The sequence below is a fragment of the Uloborus diversus genome, chromosome 9, assembly GCF_026930045.1.
Source record: "Uloborus diversus isolate 005 chromosome 9, Udiv.v.3.1, whole genome shotgun sequence".
Lineage (NCBI taxonomy): Eukaryota > Metazoa > Arthropoda > Arachnida > Araneae > Uloboridae > Uloborus > Uloborus diversus.
In genome coordinates this window covers 119,173,257-119,190,718 of record NC_072739.1, presented here as the reverse complement: position 1 = coordinate 119,190,718, position 17,462 = coordinate 119,173,257, and the positions used below count along the sequence as shown (strand labels likewise).

Sequence of the window (17,462 nt, the reverse complement as noted above, 5' to 3'; positions counted from 1 at the left end):
CCTGTTTCAGCAAAATTTTAAAATTTTCTAGTTACACGCTAATGGCATTCTAATTATAAGTATAGACAAGGATTCGTCCAATGACTGTTCATGACATCGTCTCCTTTTGGAGACAACACACTCCATTCCACAAAGTTTAATAGATCTCTATGGTAGTCAGAGGGGACATTTGTTTTGTATTTTTCAGATATTTATTTGTACAATTAACTACTTTGATTTTGAGTCTTTGCATTTGAACTGGTTACTAAAATTGAATTTTTCCCTATCTTTGGTGGCACCAACTAGATAGATGTTATCGCAACTAGATGGATGTTATATATTCAACTTCATCCCTAAAACGCTACTTTCTGGGAAGTTTTTATTTCAAACGGAAAGTTAGAATTTAATCCTGATAAATCATGCTTCTCAACAAGCCAGATTATTTTTAAAACCTCGAAGATAATCATGACAAAAATGATTAAAGGGTAAGGTAAAAACTTAAACCCAAAAAACACTTTCAAAATAAGTACGAATAATAAAATAATACAAAATTAAAATTCAAGAATAAAAAAATCAAAAATTACACAAAAGCTCAAAAATATAAAACATCTAAAAAGTTCGAAAATTTTAAAAATTCAGAAATTTTAAAAATCTAAAAGCTAGAAGCATATTGTAAGAAGACCATATGATTCGTATATGAGCTTTCTGGCTCTCCAGTACCAAGTACACCCTTTTCGTTTTAATTCGGGGTCTAGTCCCTAACAGATAAATAGATGAGGTTTCCTTTTCCCAGTCCTGCATATGAAACATTCACTCGAGTTACAAATCCTTATCCTGGCAAGGTGTTCAGCCGCGCAATCTTGTCCAGTTTACACCGAAGTAAAATATATATCACTGTTTCAGTGGTGTACTCAGAAACTAATTTTGGTGGGTGCTTTTTTTCAAAGACTGAATTTTTTAAAAATAAAATTGAAAAACCACAAATGATACCATTTAAGAATAATAAAGATAATATGATAACAAAAAGTCATACTAACAAAATCGGTGAAATCTTTATTGCAAAACTTATAAAAATCATTCAGTAGTTGAAAAAAAAAATAGTCACATTGTAAAAATGGGAGTATATGGAAATTAAAAAAAAAAAAACCCTTAAGTTTTTCCCAAGTTATATTTGTTTTCATTTTCGTTTAAAAAAATTCCTAAGAAATTTCTTAATCTGATATAGTGTCATACATCCCTCGACTCTACCATTTATCCTCCTATTTATCTATATAAGTTGCATTTATTTATGTAATGACTTTCATTTTATTTTTGCGCACTACATCCATAGAGAATGAATTATATCGTATTGTTCTCTTCTCAAACGCACTTAAGTTACTGCTTAACACCAATTAGGTCGTAACAGGACATTGAACGGAAAGCGAACATATAATCATTTCGCAAAAGGCTAACAGTCGAAACTCATTTTTAATGGGCTGTTTATTGAAAATACTGTCATCAATTGCCTTTTATTTTTGCTGTTAATAACTTGTGTTTTCCTCTTTGAGTTCTGTATTTCTTAATTTCCTGACGATTAACCGAGTAAATTAAATTTTTCTTCAAGGCGCACACAGCCCCACTTTCCCCGGCATTATCGAATTTCTTAAATTAATTATCCTGTTACGTATAGAGATTGCTCTAAGCTGTCTGTCAAGAAAATTAAAGACTTTATAGCTGACTTAAGTGCATGAGTCGTTTAATTTTTGATCAATCCTTTTAGTTTTTCTTTTTTTTCTTTTTGAATTCAATTTTCTTTATTTCTCTTCCACGGTTTTTAAAGTAAAATTACATTCCACTTTTATTGGGTATCATCAGTTTTCCAAAAATCTTTTCAAACAGCGCCATTTTATTAGTTACACAAGTTTTTGGGTCATTTCACAGTATTTTGGTAGTGAAATGTTCCGTACGTAGTGCTAAATCTCGAAATATTTTTATTTTTCCCTGTACAAGTACAAATAAGAGTTAAAAATAATAGAAAAATTCATTACCTGTATTTTTACGTTGAAAAAAATTTAATATATTTCAAGATTTAGCGTTACGAACTACTTATTACTATGTATATAAATTTATGGTAAGCAATTAATAATCATCTACTATTATTTTTGTGTGGAAGGAAGAAGGATAAGAGCAAGGAAACATGGGGGGGGGGGACATCAGATGTTTTGAATAGCTGAATGGTTACGGAAAATAAGTCATTTCTACATATTGCTGATTACTGAATGAGTGAGTGAGTATATCTAAGGGAAAATAAGGCAAGTGGAAAGCTATTAAAAATATCAGATGTTTTGAATAGCTGAATGGCTATTTAAAATAAGTCATTTCTACATATTGCTGATTATTGTATGAGTGAGGGAGTATCTGAGGGAAAATAAGACAAAAGGAAAGCTGTTATTCAGTTTACATTGTCATGTGTTGGTAGTTTGTTCTTTCTATGATTTCTCTCTTGCAGGTAGGAAATCCAAAATTTAGTTGCATTCGGTAAAGATTCAAAATGATTTAGCCTTAAATACAAACAAACAAATGTAAATGCAACAAATAATAGTAGCCCTCACAACCAATCCTTCTTCAACATCGAATCAAGTATCAAATTTTACAGATACCATTGTAACTGAGATAAAACGGGGTTAAAATCCGAAGTCCGGATCCATCTAGTGATGATTTTAAATCATTTAATCAAAATTCTCTATCCAGACCATTTTGAAACTCTTCCTCCTGCGCCGTCAAAAGTTTTCTACTTAATGAATAGAATGAAAGACTTAAACACTAATGTCCAACTTTAGTTCCAGCGATAAAAATTTCCTCAGAAACGGTACATCAGCCATAAAGAGGCGATGAAGCACTTTCTCCAAGTAGTGCAGTAATCTGTGTTTCGCTACTGTAAAGTTAAGGCGGTAATTTGTGTCATCGGAATTCCATAGTTGGCGGACTTTAATGGAGATGGCCACTGGAACAGGCAGACAGATGACCTGCTTGGCCATTCCGGAGACACTAAATGGCATGGCAGTTAGAAATTTAAGCATGTGGGTTAAATCCAATTAAGTGACTGCCCTCAAATCTGGACATCAAGTTCGCGTTTGTGACAGTTGGGTTAGATTGATTTGTAAAGGTGAAATTATGTGCAGGAGTATTGATTGTTGCTTTTATGTCTTTAGTTTTAGGCTTGTTCTTCAAGAAATTACGGTGGTATAAAACCTTTTTTTTTTTTTTGGCAATGCCAAATCTAATTAAATAATTGCCTTCAGTTCCGGACACCAATTTCGCTGAAGCGGCAGTTGTCTTAGATTGATTTGTAAAGGTAAAATTATCTAATAGAGTATTGATTGTACCTTTTATGTCCTTTGTTTTAAACTCTTTCTTCAAGAAAACTTACGGTTAGTATAAAACCTTCAGCTTATGGGTCAAATCCAATTAAGTTACTGCCCTCAAATCTGGACATCTAGTTCACGAGAGTAGCAGTTGGATTAGATTGATTTATAAAGGTAAAGTTATGTACAAGAGTTGTTGATTGTTGTTGTTATATCTATTGTTTTAAGTACTTTCACCAGTAATTTCCGGTGATGGTCAAACGTTTTTTCAATTTTACGGAAGTGGCACTAAAGTTAGATTGATTTGTAAAAGAAAAATTATGTAAAGAGGATTATTGCTTTCAAAATTGCTATTATGAATTTCGAGATTATTTTGATTTGTTAATTTCGAACTGCTATAGCGTTCACTTGACCGTATTTGGATTTTCTTGAGCCATCCTTTTTATAGGCTCATTTGATCTATATTTGAGCTTTTGTGAACCGCTTTTTTGTGGGTTCACTTGATCGTTTGTTAGGTTTTCATAAACCATTCATTTTTATGCACTAATGAAGATACTTGTGTCGATAGCCCCGAAACAACTGATTGTCGAGATTTTAACCCTTTTTAAATGCTTTTATTTGTAATATTGTTTTCATGTATTTCGGTTTCTCTCGTTAGTTGAGGTTTTTTTTATTACAGTCCAAATATCGATAGAGTCATCAAACAGAAATATCCAAGTTTACTACCTGAAAATTTATACTTCCACATGTAATGGGACTCTAGCAACTTGATGCTTGACTTTGGACGCGCTCATTTAGATTTGGATTGAAAGAGGAGACACTCTTACATTGGCACAACACCAATAATTGATGTATCACCAATGCTAACCATCTATCCTCACCCCTATTTTAACAATTGAATCGTTATAAACCTCAGCAGATCGGAAGTCAACTTGATTACACAAAAAGAAAAAAAAAAGGATTGTATGCATTCATTGACGTAAGTTAGAAATAAGATTTCGATGTTCTTAATTGTTTTAGGAATTAAAAATTGGGTTGAACTTTTGCTTAATATAAGAGCGTCATTTCAAAATAGTAGTTATGACTGAGCCTTCCGATTTAAACTTATACTTTTGAATGATTCATATCGCTTGATCATATCGCTTGAACATATATCGCCTGATATTGTTCTATAACGAAAGTAAAACAAATATTCTCAGTTTAAAAATAAAAAAAATGTCAGTATAGGAATCTTGCAAGGAAGTAGACATCCCAGGTTCAAATCCCAACTGCTTCTTTGTTAACTCTATTACGTCCAAATACAATATTGTCGTAGCAAAATTGCTTTTTGAATTAGAAATTTTTTTTTAATGAAATATAATAAAAGATGGAAACTTTTGATAGGGTAACTCCGGGAGAGATGGACCAGTCAAAAATTTCGTTATTGCGGCTCTCAATAGATGAAACCACCATTTCAGTCAGGAACAGAAAGACATTTCGTATGACGTGCTGCAGTTTGCTTCTCAAAAAAAAAAATTTTTTAAGCTAAAAATCAGTTTCTTTCTGTAAGTCGAATATTTTTTTTTTTTTTTTTTTTTTACAAAACTATAATTACACAATCTAAGCTATTTTATCAAATGTAATGTGACTGCTTTTGATGATGTAATGTCTGGGTACATGCCGATTTCCTAATAACCTAAAATGGCAACGTGAAACCTACAGTAAAAGGTTAGGGGGGGGGGATTTTTTTTTTTTTTTTTTTTTTGTACTTTTCAACCCGACAATCGGGAGAGACGGACCACGTCTAGACGGGAGTGTTGGACCTTGATTACAATCTTGAAATTTTTTAAAAATTGATTTTTAAGAACTGAATTAATAATACTAAAGTATGGTATTTTTCTGTGTTTATAATATGTCAACTACCTATATTAGAAAAAAGTAGTAAAAACGCGGGAATGAAGTGCAGCTAATTTGAGAAATGCTGTTAAAGTCGTTGAAGAAAAGAATATAGCTGTTCGAAGGTTTTTTTAACGAATATTATATTTTTGAAAAGCTCCTTTGTATCTTTAATAAAGATGAAACTGTTTTACAGTTGAATAATAAGCCAGGCGAAGTAGTGGCCATTAAAGAATCTAAAAATGTGGTATTAATTATATTTGGAGTGGAAGGAGAAACTATTTCACTTTGAGCATGCTGTAATGGAGAGGGAACATTTTTTCCTTATTGTAGTTTGAAAGGAAACAACATAAAAGATGGGTTGTTAGATAGAATGCCGTCTGGAGCACAAATTAAAATGTCGCCACAGTCTGCTTACGTAAATTCTGATATATTTTAGGATTGGTTTAAAAAAAGTAATGAAAATAAACATTTATAAATATAACTAGCTGCGTTGCCTGGCTTTGCCCGGTCCATCTTGAAAATAAAAATTGTGTTAAGTGACGTACATTCAACAATCAGGCTTAAATAATTAAATATAAAAAAAAAAACATCGTGCAAAATTTCCCTTCCAAACAATGACGACAGATATTAAAATACTTTTGAGAAATTAAATCGAGGATGAATTTAAAAAGCGTAACCATGGAAACACGAAAAAAAATGAGTTGATGGAATTAAAATGCGAAAGAAAATGGTTAATAATATGAATGGAGATGAGATTTTTTGAACTTGATTTAAAAAGGTATGTAATTTTTCTCCTTTCGAGATAGAAGCTTAGTTTTCCGACCATAGATCGAGATAGATCTGGAATAAAAACTGTCGCTTTTTCCAATGGTGTCAAAAAGAAAACTGTGAAACAATCCCTTCATTTTTTATTGATAAATGTAATGAAGAAAGTAGTGCCTAAATTGCACCTAAATCTAAAATAATTCGAGCTATAAACGCAAATAACTCCCGCCGTAATTACGTTAGAGCATTGAAACAAATTGCGTAGAATGCGGAAATTCTACTCTTTCCAAAGATTCGTAACATTAATATATGTGCAAGTATTTTTTCAGCTTCATATTCGAGAATTTATGTCAAAATTGGGCTTAAATTGGAATAAAAAAAGAAATTCGTCGAATTTTTTTCGAACTGGTTTGCAAACCTTTTCAGGACTTAAAGGAACAAACTGAAAATTTCAGCGAAATCGGCCGGGTAGTGCGAGTTCAAACACACATACGCTTTTTGGACGTTTTTATACTACGTAGAGAGAAATGTGCAATTATTTCATAATTTTATTGTGATCCGTCTGTCCCATCCAAATGGTCCACCTGACCCGGGCTACTTCGGATGAGATGAACAGTATAGCAAAAATTTCAAAAATTCAAAAGAGGAATTACTTTAAAGATACGACTTTCTACATTAAGTTTTTTGTTGACAATAGTAAAAATGCTTGAAGGGATTGGCGATATTTACAAGTATATGGCCACCCTAGACTTTAGAAACTGAAATTGTAGAATGACGCCAAATGCGAAAATTTTTGTTTACAATAGCTATAAATAAGTTAAAATTGACAAAAACATAAAATGCGACAAGTGACTTACCTTTAATGAACAAGCAGCAAAATTTTCAAATATGGGGAAACAGAAATATTTTTATGGAAGAAACAAATGTTTTTGTTATTGATTTTTCTTTAGTTAAAAATTATTGTGCTTTTAAAACCAGAAAGATAATTAGCCTCGCTAGAAAAAATGGTGCAGGAATTGTATTTGAATAGATAAATTTAAATATAATTGTCATGTAAGTATGATACTGTAGAAAAAAAATTCATTCAGCAGAAAAAAAAAACGCTAGATAAGCTTTACGTAGGATTTTATAATTTATTCAAATTGCTTACTGCACGTTAAATAATTTTCAATTAATCAGTAGTACGCTCGAAGATTCATTTAAAAATATTAATACCTTGTAGCTAATCCTTTAAGAAGCTAGTTTTTGTGGAAACTGAGAGTGATTTCCTTCTTTCGTGTTCTTAAAATGCAATTTTTAAAAAGTTTTTAAAATCATTTTACGTTTTTTTTAATTGCAGCAAACACAATTCTTCTACTCCCTCTCTATCTCTCTCTCTCTCTTTTAAAGTAAAAAAAAAAAAGATAGTTACAATGAAGCAATCTTTAAAAGAAGCAAAAAAGCATTAAAATGTGATTGCGAAGTATGATCAAAAATCAATTAAATTAATCAAAATACAATTAAAAAAAGAAAGCCTTGAGGGTTTCTTTATGTGAGTGCATTGTGTGTCGGTTAGTCTATTTGCTGGTCAGTCCGCTATATACCCGATCACCCCCAAACATGTTTTTAAGAAACTACATTACTTACAGAAACTTTATTTCTACTCTAAATATCTCTGATATTAAAAAAAAGTTTTACTATAATTAAAAAAAAAGATCTAAACTACTTTGTGCTAAAACAAAAATTAAATTTTAAAAAATAATAATAAAGCAGAAAAAAAGTTATCAAAAATACTTTGAAAAGTTTTTTTTTTTCTTTTTTTGGACAATTTGACTTTATTTGTGTTGCCTTTCCCTTTATTATTGCTTTATTTTATAGCATAATCTTTTATAGATCATAATCAAACAGTTTAATATAGATTTAGATGTGCTTTATGTGAATGATTTTTTTTTATTTAAACAATGCATTTAAAAAAAAGGTTGGTTTCAATCAACAACTTTTTGACCTGATTTCAAAAGTTGCGAAAGTAATTCACATCTACTGGAGAAATTTTGAAAAAAGAAAGCTGGGTGCTTTTAAGTTATAGCACGCATCAAAAATTAGATGATTTTTCAAAACATAAATTTTTGTTGAAATATAAGCTCACTTGTGATACAATAAAAGACATTTTGAAGACAACTTCCTATACCTCTTTGGGGTGGTGTAAAATTATTCGTTAATAAGGATTGTGATAGTTGTTATTCACAAAATTTTACTAATCAAAAGAATCTTGGTAAGCTCAGATTTACAAAGCTCCTGATTAGTGAAATCAAAGCTCAAGTCAAAGTTCCTAATTCGAAAATCATCTTTTTGAGAAGTTGACGCAGATTTTTTGTTGGTCCACGTTGTCGACTTGAACAATGCAATTTCAATGAACTCTTACTTCTTAAACTCTTTTCAAGCAACTTTTCCCAAAACTGTTAGCATGCCTTTCTCCGAAGCTCTATTGACCTACTTCTTTGCAAAATTCGTATTGACCCTGAAACATTATCAAACACATTTTTACAAAACCCTTATCAAGCATTTTTTTACTAAATCTTTATCAAGAATTTTTTTTGCAAAACTCTTAACCAAGTCTTTCCATTCCAAGTTTTATGAGCTGCCTCTGTCCAAAAGCCAAAACTCTTAGAGTAGGATTCCCTCTAGAATTCTCCTTCGGAAAGTATAGCTTTAAAATTTCTTAACAAGCAACTTGTCCCTTTGAAAACTCCTCATAATCGAATGCGTGAAAAAATTTTTAACAGAAAACTCCTTATAAAATGTCGAAAAAAACTTAAAGAACTGTAATGCTGCCCCCAAAAATAAAAGAAAACTCATTAAAAAGCATTCCTTTTAAAAACACCTAATAAGCGACACCTTTTAAAAACTTAACTTGCCGCTCTCCTCCAACAAACTACGAACACTTTTTAAAGAAACCCCGCAAGAAACCCTCTTTAAGAATTCAAAACAAACAACTCACTTTAAAACTCTTAATAAGCTACTCCTTTGAACTCCTAATACGCTACTCCTCCGCTTCCCTTTAAAAACATTATCAAGAAGCTACCTGTATATAGCTACTCCTTCCTAAAGGTTTATACAACTCCCTTCAAAACCAACTCTCTTGAAAACAACTACCTGGTAACTTGAGTGTTTGTTGAGTTTTCACAGCAGTCACATCTTGTACAAGTCCCCAGCAACTCGATCCACAATGTTAAGATTAAAATCAGTACTACAGGTCCTGATCTAAACTCCGCAACGCCTTACCGTTCACCACGTGATTTGCATTAAATCTAAAACCCCCGATGAAGATTTAAAAAAAAAACTGGATCATCGATTCATTTTAAACTAATCTACAAGGGGCTTACGTTGCAATACCACCCAAAGAAAGAAAGTAATTTAATTGTATTTATTGAGATGCTGTTGAAGACATAATATTTTTGTTTCTCCGTTTGGGACGAATAGTCTGGCTCTGGTAAAATATGCTTGACACCGGGCGAGTTCATTTATATTTGTATTAAAAGAAGCAAAATTCTTAGATTGGTCCAATTCCAACAATCCTTATCTTAACGTAAACCACCTTCCTCACATTAATTTTAGCAAATGGAAACCTTTAGTTTCAGCTCATCATCGGAAATTCAACTTATCAGAACCTGACTTAGCAAAAGATTTTCCGACGCTTGACCCCTGAATTTTGTCAATGGTCATAACAAATCCGATTTACTACATAAACTACAAACGTTTGAATTCGAATGGCATATCTGTTGATCTGTTAGAAATATTAGTATTTTGAATACGTTGCAATAGCAAATCATCCGATTTAAAATTTGCATTTAAAATTGCAACTTTTATTATGTAGTTCTTTCTTTCTTCTTTTAACGGAATGTCTGATACTATTGCTAAGTCCATGAGGTTTAAAGTCTCGGAATAATTGGCACACCAATTTTTGAGATAAAAATGGGTCCTCGGCATATTTGTCGAATCAGGATGATTCAAGAGTTCAGTTGGATGATTGACAATTTCGTATTGATTTATTACTGTATTGAAGGACTTATACCTAGTCACTTTGGCTGGTATTCGATTTGAGTGCTGACATTATTGTTTTTTCCCTGTTATTATATCTTATTTACTGAACCAAAGATGGTTTTGTGAATTTGTGGAATATTTGGGAACACGTTGTGAATCAGTTCAGTCATGCTGTGATTTTACGCTTTTTGATTTATTCATTTATTTTATTACTTCTGTTTTATAGAAACATAAAAAAATATATAATCGGATAGTAACAAATTAATGAAATGTCGTAATGACAAGCACTTATCTTTTTTACTGTATCCATTTTTTTTCCTTTTAAAACTTTCTCGCTAGAAACAAAGAATGATTCTATGTGTTATTTAAACTTTTGTTTCACAAATTACCAGGTCTTTCATGAGCTCTTCTATTAAGTATCTCCCCAAACCCCCTTAAAAAAAACTTTTCTTTCAAAATTTTGTTACGTTGATTCATAATTTTTCTTGCAACTGTCGAATATTTTTGAACATAATATGAGTTAGCGTATATTTTACGATTTATGAAGCACATATTCTTTGATTGTTGTCGATGTCATATCCCTCATACTCCCACACATAGAATATATATATATATTTAAAAAATTGTGTTAAAGATTTCCGTATGAAACATTGCTCATATTAAGCAATTTCAGAATGCATATTACGCTTGTTAAAAATATATTCAGTAACATTTTGATTTTTCAAAATAGTAATATGAGAATTATTGTGTTTTCAAATTATTTGTCAAAACGTTACGAATTGCGTTTAGATATTCGTGACGTGAACATAAGTCACCAATTTCATATATGTATATACATTAGTAACATGCATGTTATTATAACTTCATCTTGCTAAAATTGGTTATTGCGTAAAATTTTAATTTTTACAGTTAAAACTTCTCAGAATAAACTTTGTTAAACCAGCCTTAAATTCTGTTCTCAAGCGGAAAATGTTATCCCCATCAAAATTAAAATGAATTAGACATTTTCCGATACATCGCTTAAATATTTCCCATAACCTTAAAAATTATATTACTGCTTGCTCATGATAAAATCTATATGGTAATAACAATAGTGAACAGCATAGACAGTGCGAAAATAATCAACTGAGTTGCTGGCACCTGTTTTGAGGTTTCAAGGAACCTATTTTTTAGTGCAAAAAAAGTGTGAGCTTAAGAATGTTAAGTCATCCGAGAAAAGCTTTCTCGGATTAATATTAGGCTATTCGCGGATAATATTGCTCCCGAAAGCTCGCACTACTTTGGATTGAAATTTTTTCAATGCAAAGAAGCGGGAGCTTAAAGTCATCTGAAAAAAGCTTTCTCGGATTATGTTAAGCTAATTCTCTGATAACTTTACATCTCGAAGCTCGCACTTTGCATTGAAATTTGTTCAAAGCAAAGAAGCGGGAGCTTAAAGTCATCCAAAAAAAAGCTTTCTTGGATTTTATTAAGCTAATTCTCTGATAACTTTACATCCCAAAGCTCGCACTTTGCATTGAAATTTGTTCAATGCAAAGAAGTGGCGAGCTTTTAAATGTAAAGTTATCCGAGAAAAGTTCTCTCGGATTAATATTAAGCTATTCTCGGATGACTTGATATCCCATAACTGACACTAGTTTGCATTGAATATGAATCCTTGAAACCTCGAAACACGTGTCTGCAAATCAATTGCTTATTTGTGCTTTATGTACGATCAACATTGTTAATTACAGTTACTTTGTATAATACAAAGGTATTTATTTATTTTCCTAATGGCAATGTTGCATATAGTCGTCGCAACATCAATGTACTGTAAGACTTCCAACGAAGTTCCAGAATATTTTCTCAAATAATTTTTGAGTTCAAAGATTTACGTTTTCGTTACCATTGATATTAAATGAACGTATTTTTTTTTTGGAGGGGGGATACTTAATAAAAAACAGGTTTTTAACTTAAGATTTCGACGATATTTTATACCTAATACTAACATTTTTCCTGGACATCTTTATTGAATACAGTCTGATTTTAAATTTATGTTTCAATAATTAATTATTTTAAAAAAATGAAATGAGTGAATAAAAATTTGAAAACTTTTGCTAAAAATGTTTCACTCTAAAATTAGTTTTTCATTAAAAATAATAAATAAATAAAGAGAGAGAGGAAAAAAAACCCTCAGTTGAATCTCTTCAATACACCAATAGAAGTAACGATTTTTCTTGAAAGTTGAGATAATATGATATTCCCTTTTTTCCAATTTTCATTCATGTTGTAAATTTTAAGAAGTATTTCCTAGATCATTTAAAACGTACTTCTATCGTTGCACTTGCTCTCTAGTTTCAATACACCAATATAAATTACTTTCAATGCAGCAATCTAAATTAGTTTCAATGCACTTATGTTAATTAGTTTAAATACATTAACTTTAATTAGTTTTTCAACCCACAAGTGTAAGTTAGTTTCATTGCACTGTTGTAAATTAGTTTCAGTGCTCTAATATAAATTTGTTCAAATGCAATAATGTAAATTAATTGCAATGAATTAATTTAAATTAGTTTCAATGCATTAACGTTAATTAGTTTTTCAACACAAAAGTTAGTTTCATTGCGCTAATGTAAATTAGTTTCAATGCTCTAACATAAATTAGTTCAAATGCACTAATGTAAATTAATTGCAATTAATTAATGTAAACTTATTGCAATGAACTAATGTAAATTAATTTAAACCGAAGCGCTTTAATTTTGTTGATAAAAATTTAGAAATGATTTCAACTTTTAGAGTAGGAGACGCATAAAATAATGCACTTCCTTTAAAAGTTTTAAAGATATAAATAATGTGTCTCGATTCGTATTGAACCAAATATTTTTGTTGCACAAAACAAATTTAAAACATCGTAGAAATTATTTTATTTATACTCTTTGTTGGAAGTTTTATTTCATTATTAAATTTTTAATCGGGTAAATTCAAGTGATTTATTTTTCATTTTGCACAGCAGAAAAGATGTTATATTCACTATTAACGTTAATCAATTGAAACTAATTTAAGTTAATTCATTGCAATTAATTTACATTAGTGCATTTGAACTAATTTATTTTAGAGCACTGAAACTAATTTGCATTAGTGCAATGAAACTAACTTACACTTGTGTGTTGAAAAACCTAGTTAACGTTGATGTATTCAAAATAATTAACATTAGTGCATTGAAACTAATTTAGATTACTGCATTTTGAAACTAATTTATATTGGTGAATCGAAACTCGAACGCAGGAGCAACGATAGGACTTTTTAAATGATCTAGGAAATACTTCTTAAAATTTACAACATGAATGCAAATTGGAAAAAAAGGGAATATCATACTATCTCAACTTTCAAGAAAAGTCGTTAGTTCTATGAGTTTTAACCTTTAAAAAAAAATATTTTGTTCTATGCTCATTTTAACTGGATAAAACTATTGAATAGAAATTCGAATCTACATTTGAAAATTAGAACTAAAAGCAAAGAAACGTAAAATGAACACTTTGGAGAGAATGTTATATTTATTTCTCAAAATTTTAAGCATGAAATTAACTATTGGAGAAAAAATTTTTACCTTAACAAAATGCTTTCGGAAGCATTTCGATTTGTCAACTTTTAATGCTAAAATTTTTTTAACATTTTTACCTGCGTATAAAATGCAAAAGGAACGATTTCTGTCTATTGAGCAGAAATTTAAAATATGACATAAAGTTCTAAAATAAAGAGAATGAAAAGAACATTTCAGGAAATAGTTGATTTAAGTGAAAACAGAATATTTTTAAGAACTTCGATTGAAAGTTGTTCTGACTTAAATTTTGCTTAATGAAAGTATTTAAAAGTTTTCCCCCTTGTTGTAACACTGATTTATTTAACAGAAATTTGAATCCGACATAAAAATAAAAACAATCGGCAAAATCTGTCAAATGTTTAAAATTATTTTCATAAACCTTGTATCATTGAAGCAATTTAGCTTCTACGAGAAGTTTAATAACGGAATAAAATATTCTTGAAAATGAAACTACTTAGATGCATTTAATATTGTTCAAACCAGTGGACAAAAGAAACGAACCTTAATTTCAGGAAAGATTAAAAGTGTTTTATTTATCTTATATCCTGAAGTTATTGAAATATAATCACAAAATTAGGACTAAATAGTTTTATTGAGAGTGAGTCGCTGTGCCATCAGTTGTAAAAAATTAAAGTATTTAAGCAATTTTACTCGTACAAAGTAAATGAACTCTTTTAGAGCATATCTTCTTGTGTGTGAGATGTAATGATATTACCGAGAAGCACTTTTTCTTGCATGTGAAATGCAAATGAAACCATTTTGGAGAATTTTTCTTTTACACGGAAATGAATAAAATTGATTTGGAACATTTTTTTAAAAATGTGAATAAATGAAACAACATCAGACTATAAAAAGAAACTTCGTTCAACTTCTAACTTTTTAAAAGTTCGAAAAAGAAGAAACGGCATTTTCCCATGTGTTTCCTAAACTCATGCGTCATGCCATGGAAGTAATTAGTTTGCATGAAATATTAATAAAGGAACGAAAACATTTTAAAAGAATCTCATTATTCAATCTTAAAAAATAAAAACAATTAACGTATCAAACATAAATGAAGTAAATTGGATATAATGAACAGGAATTTGAAACCCCACAAAAAATAGAACAAAGATTCAAGAAAATATAAAAATCCAAGTGATCCTTACCTTCCCTGGACCTTTTCGGGGTGACAACTCGGAAGGCGCTGCCCATCTCCCGGAAATTCAAAGGACCGTCTTTGATGCCAAGGATAGCCGGACCTTCCGTCATAGCGCCGGCCGGATTGCCGAATCACCGCCGCCCATCGCCGGACAATCGAATCCGGAAGTGCCGAAGATATCACGAACGGTGCTGATATGAGCAGTTATTATAAATGCCCATATGACAGGATGATATGGGGGGGGGGTCGAATCTCTTCGATGGTTTTGATATTTAGACTTTTTCCGGGGGAATAAATATAAAAATGAAGACGATCTTAAAATGGAAGATGGGATAATAAATTGCCCCGGAGATTATTATAATGATTCTCTAAGGCCCCCAGAGCAGACGATGTGTTTCTCCACCAATAACTCACGCGTTTTTACGGCGGACATTGCGCGCGTGCCGCCTAGCGGTCGCAGCGCCGCGGGGTGGTCGGCGGAGGAAATATTCCGAAGGGGGGAGGAATGAGGGTCCGAGAGGACACGCCCCTTTCCCGAGATGAGAGGTGGACTGGGAGTGCGCTTAAATTGAGTGATTTCTACGCTCGCCTCTTCGCTCTGTTTGGAAAACTTCACAGAGATCAGAGGCGGCGGTGGAGTAGAGATTTGGGGCTCGAGAGTTCTCGGTTTCATTCTCTCGCTCTTTGTTTTAGTTTCCTTCTCCTTTTTCTCCTTTTCTTTAGAGATTTTTGGAGAGGGTGAGATAAATTTGGTAAAGGAGGGATTGGAAAAGCATTGATAAGTGATATTGAAGCGTATTGGTGATTGATTTGAAAAGCAGTTGCTGCTGGGAGAGGAGGAAAAAAGATCTGCATTCACAGACAGAAAATGATAAATACATGTGTGGGCTCTGACTATTACTGAGAAATTTTAAATCTTTTTTCTTGTGTGTTGTAACTGCTTTTGAATGTTACTGTCAGTGGTCGGAATAACGACATCTTTTTTTGTAGTAGACAACTACTATTTTTGAAAAGTAGCAACTACAAACTACTTTTTAAATGTAGCAACTACAAACTACTTTTTAAATGTAGTCGCTATCTAACTACTTTTAGGAGATTAGTTAGGCTGAAATTAAAAAAAAAAGTTAAAGATTTCGGAGTAAAAAAATTTAAAATAAATTTTAAAAAACAGGTCGGCTCTCCCCCCCCCCCTTAACAGAAAATTTAAAATGAATTTTTCTGTTTTACCCTTTGGTTTTTCAGTCACAAATTATTATAGAATTAATCTTGAGCTTATATCAAACCTCTTTTTATTAGCTTTAGCTCAACGGGAGGATAATGAAGGAGTACTTTGAATGCTTTCCTTCCCTACTAATTTTAAAACTATCATTTTTTTTTCTACTTAATCTTTTCTTCAAGGACACATAAAGAGAGAAAAGTTGTCGAGTGTTGAAAAAAAAGAAGAAAGAAAGAAAGCAAGTACAGTGAAAACTGCAGGTTGCATATGACACTTTTTAGGGTGAAATGGTGTAGCACCAGTGGCACCTCTTTAAGTTTGCCATTTGTCTCCCTACGGCACCCCTATAACACCCATAAGGGTGCCATTTGGTTATCTATGGTCTGGATTGGATATTGAAAACAAAAAATAAATTGTTTCAATTATGAGTAAAATTTATAGCATGACTCAAGAAGAATTGTTTAGAGACTGGCCTAGAATAGATGATTCAATGATGAAAAATGAAGATCATCACAATTTTTAAAGTTACCTGGGTGATTTTGAAGAGCAAGAGATGTGAAAGATATGTTTTCATACGTAACTTTGTTACTTCAATTATTTTTCAACTATTCCAATCAGACGTAGAGAAAAATCATTTTCGTGTTTCAGGAGGTTAGAGAATTATTTTTGAAGCACAATGGGAAAAAAAAGACTTTGCTGAAAAAAGAGCATGACACTGGGCATTGCTGGATTAGTAACCAGATTTCCTGCTATTCCGTATTTTAAAAATCAAGCATCAAAAGAGTGGTTGTAAAAACTACTTTTTTTTCGTAGCGAACTACAACTACAACTACTTTGTTAAAAATGTAGTTAACTACAACTACGGTTACTTTTTTCAAAATGTAGCTACTGCAAACTACTTTTGAAAAGTAGTCGCTACTTCGCTACTTTTTAAAAAAATAAATAAATGAAAAGCAGCATATACACACCGTTTAAGGATTGAACGAAGAAAATTCAAAAATTAGTTTCGATTAATAAATTGGCGCACTTTAACATGGAATATTACTAAGAATTATTTATTCCTTCATTCCTTTACTGAGCCAATTTGTGATTCCAAATATTTTTTACGATTTTTGCGGATATTCGCTGCAAAAAAAGATTTAAGAAGTTGAAGGAATTCAACCTTCAAGTTTTTAATCCTTTCCTGACAGTAAGTATTTCATTCAAGAAGTGCAACTCGACCACTTGAAAATGTAAACAGATGCAGTCATAATTTGATTAAAGTTTTATATAGAAATAAATGTATGTACATAAAATTGATTTACATGGTGAAAAACATCTTTTAAACAAAGGAGAAACACTTTAACTTTCATTATAGGAGTGAATGGGGTTGTTTCCTTTAGTCAAAAGTAGTACTTTTTGTCACTGAAATTGATAGAATAAGCAAAAAAAAAAAAAAAACACGGACTCAGAAAATACTTTTATTTTCTCAACAGTTATTTTTTAATTCATTTTTTAAATGTCCGAATTTTCAAACAAGACGTAGTCTTTATGACGTCACAA

General features: G+C 31.3%; 1 protein-coding gene across 1 annotated transcript in view; it reads right to left on the bottom strand.

Moving 5' to 3' along the window:
• The window catches only part of LOC129229975 (zinc finger protein Gfi-1b-like), a 101,973-nt gene extending 87,146 nt beyond the window's left edge, over positions 1-14,827 (bottom strand). The window contains exon 1 of the mRNA XM_054864359.1: positions 14,712-14,827. Coding sequence (XP_054720334.1) covers positions 14,712-14,814 — 103 coding nt within the window. The 5' untranslated portion in view covers positions 14,815-14,827. The remainder of the gene's footprint in view (positions 1-14,711) is intronic.
• Between the last annotated feature and the right edge of the window lie 2,635 nt (positions 14,828-17,462).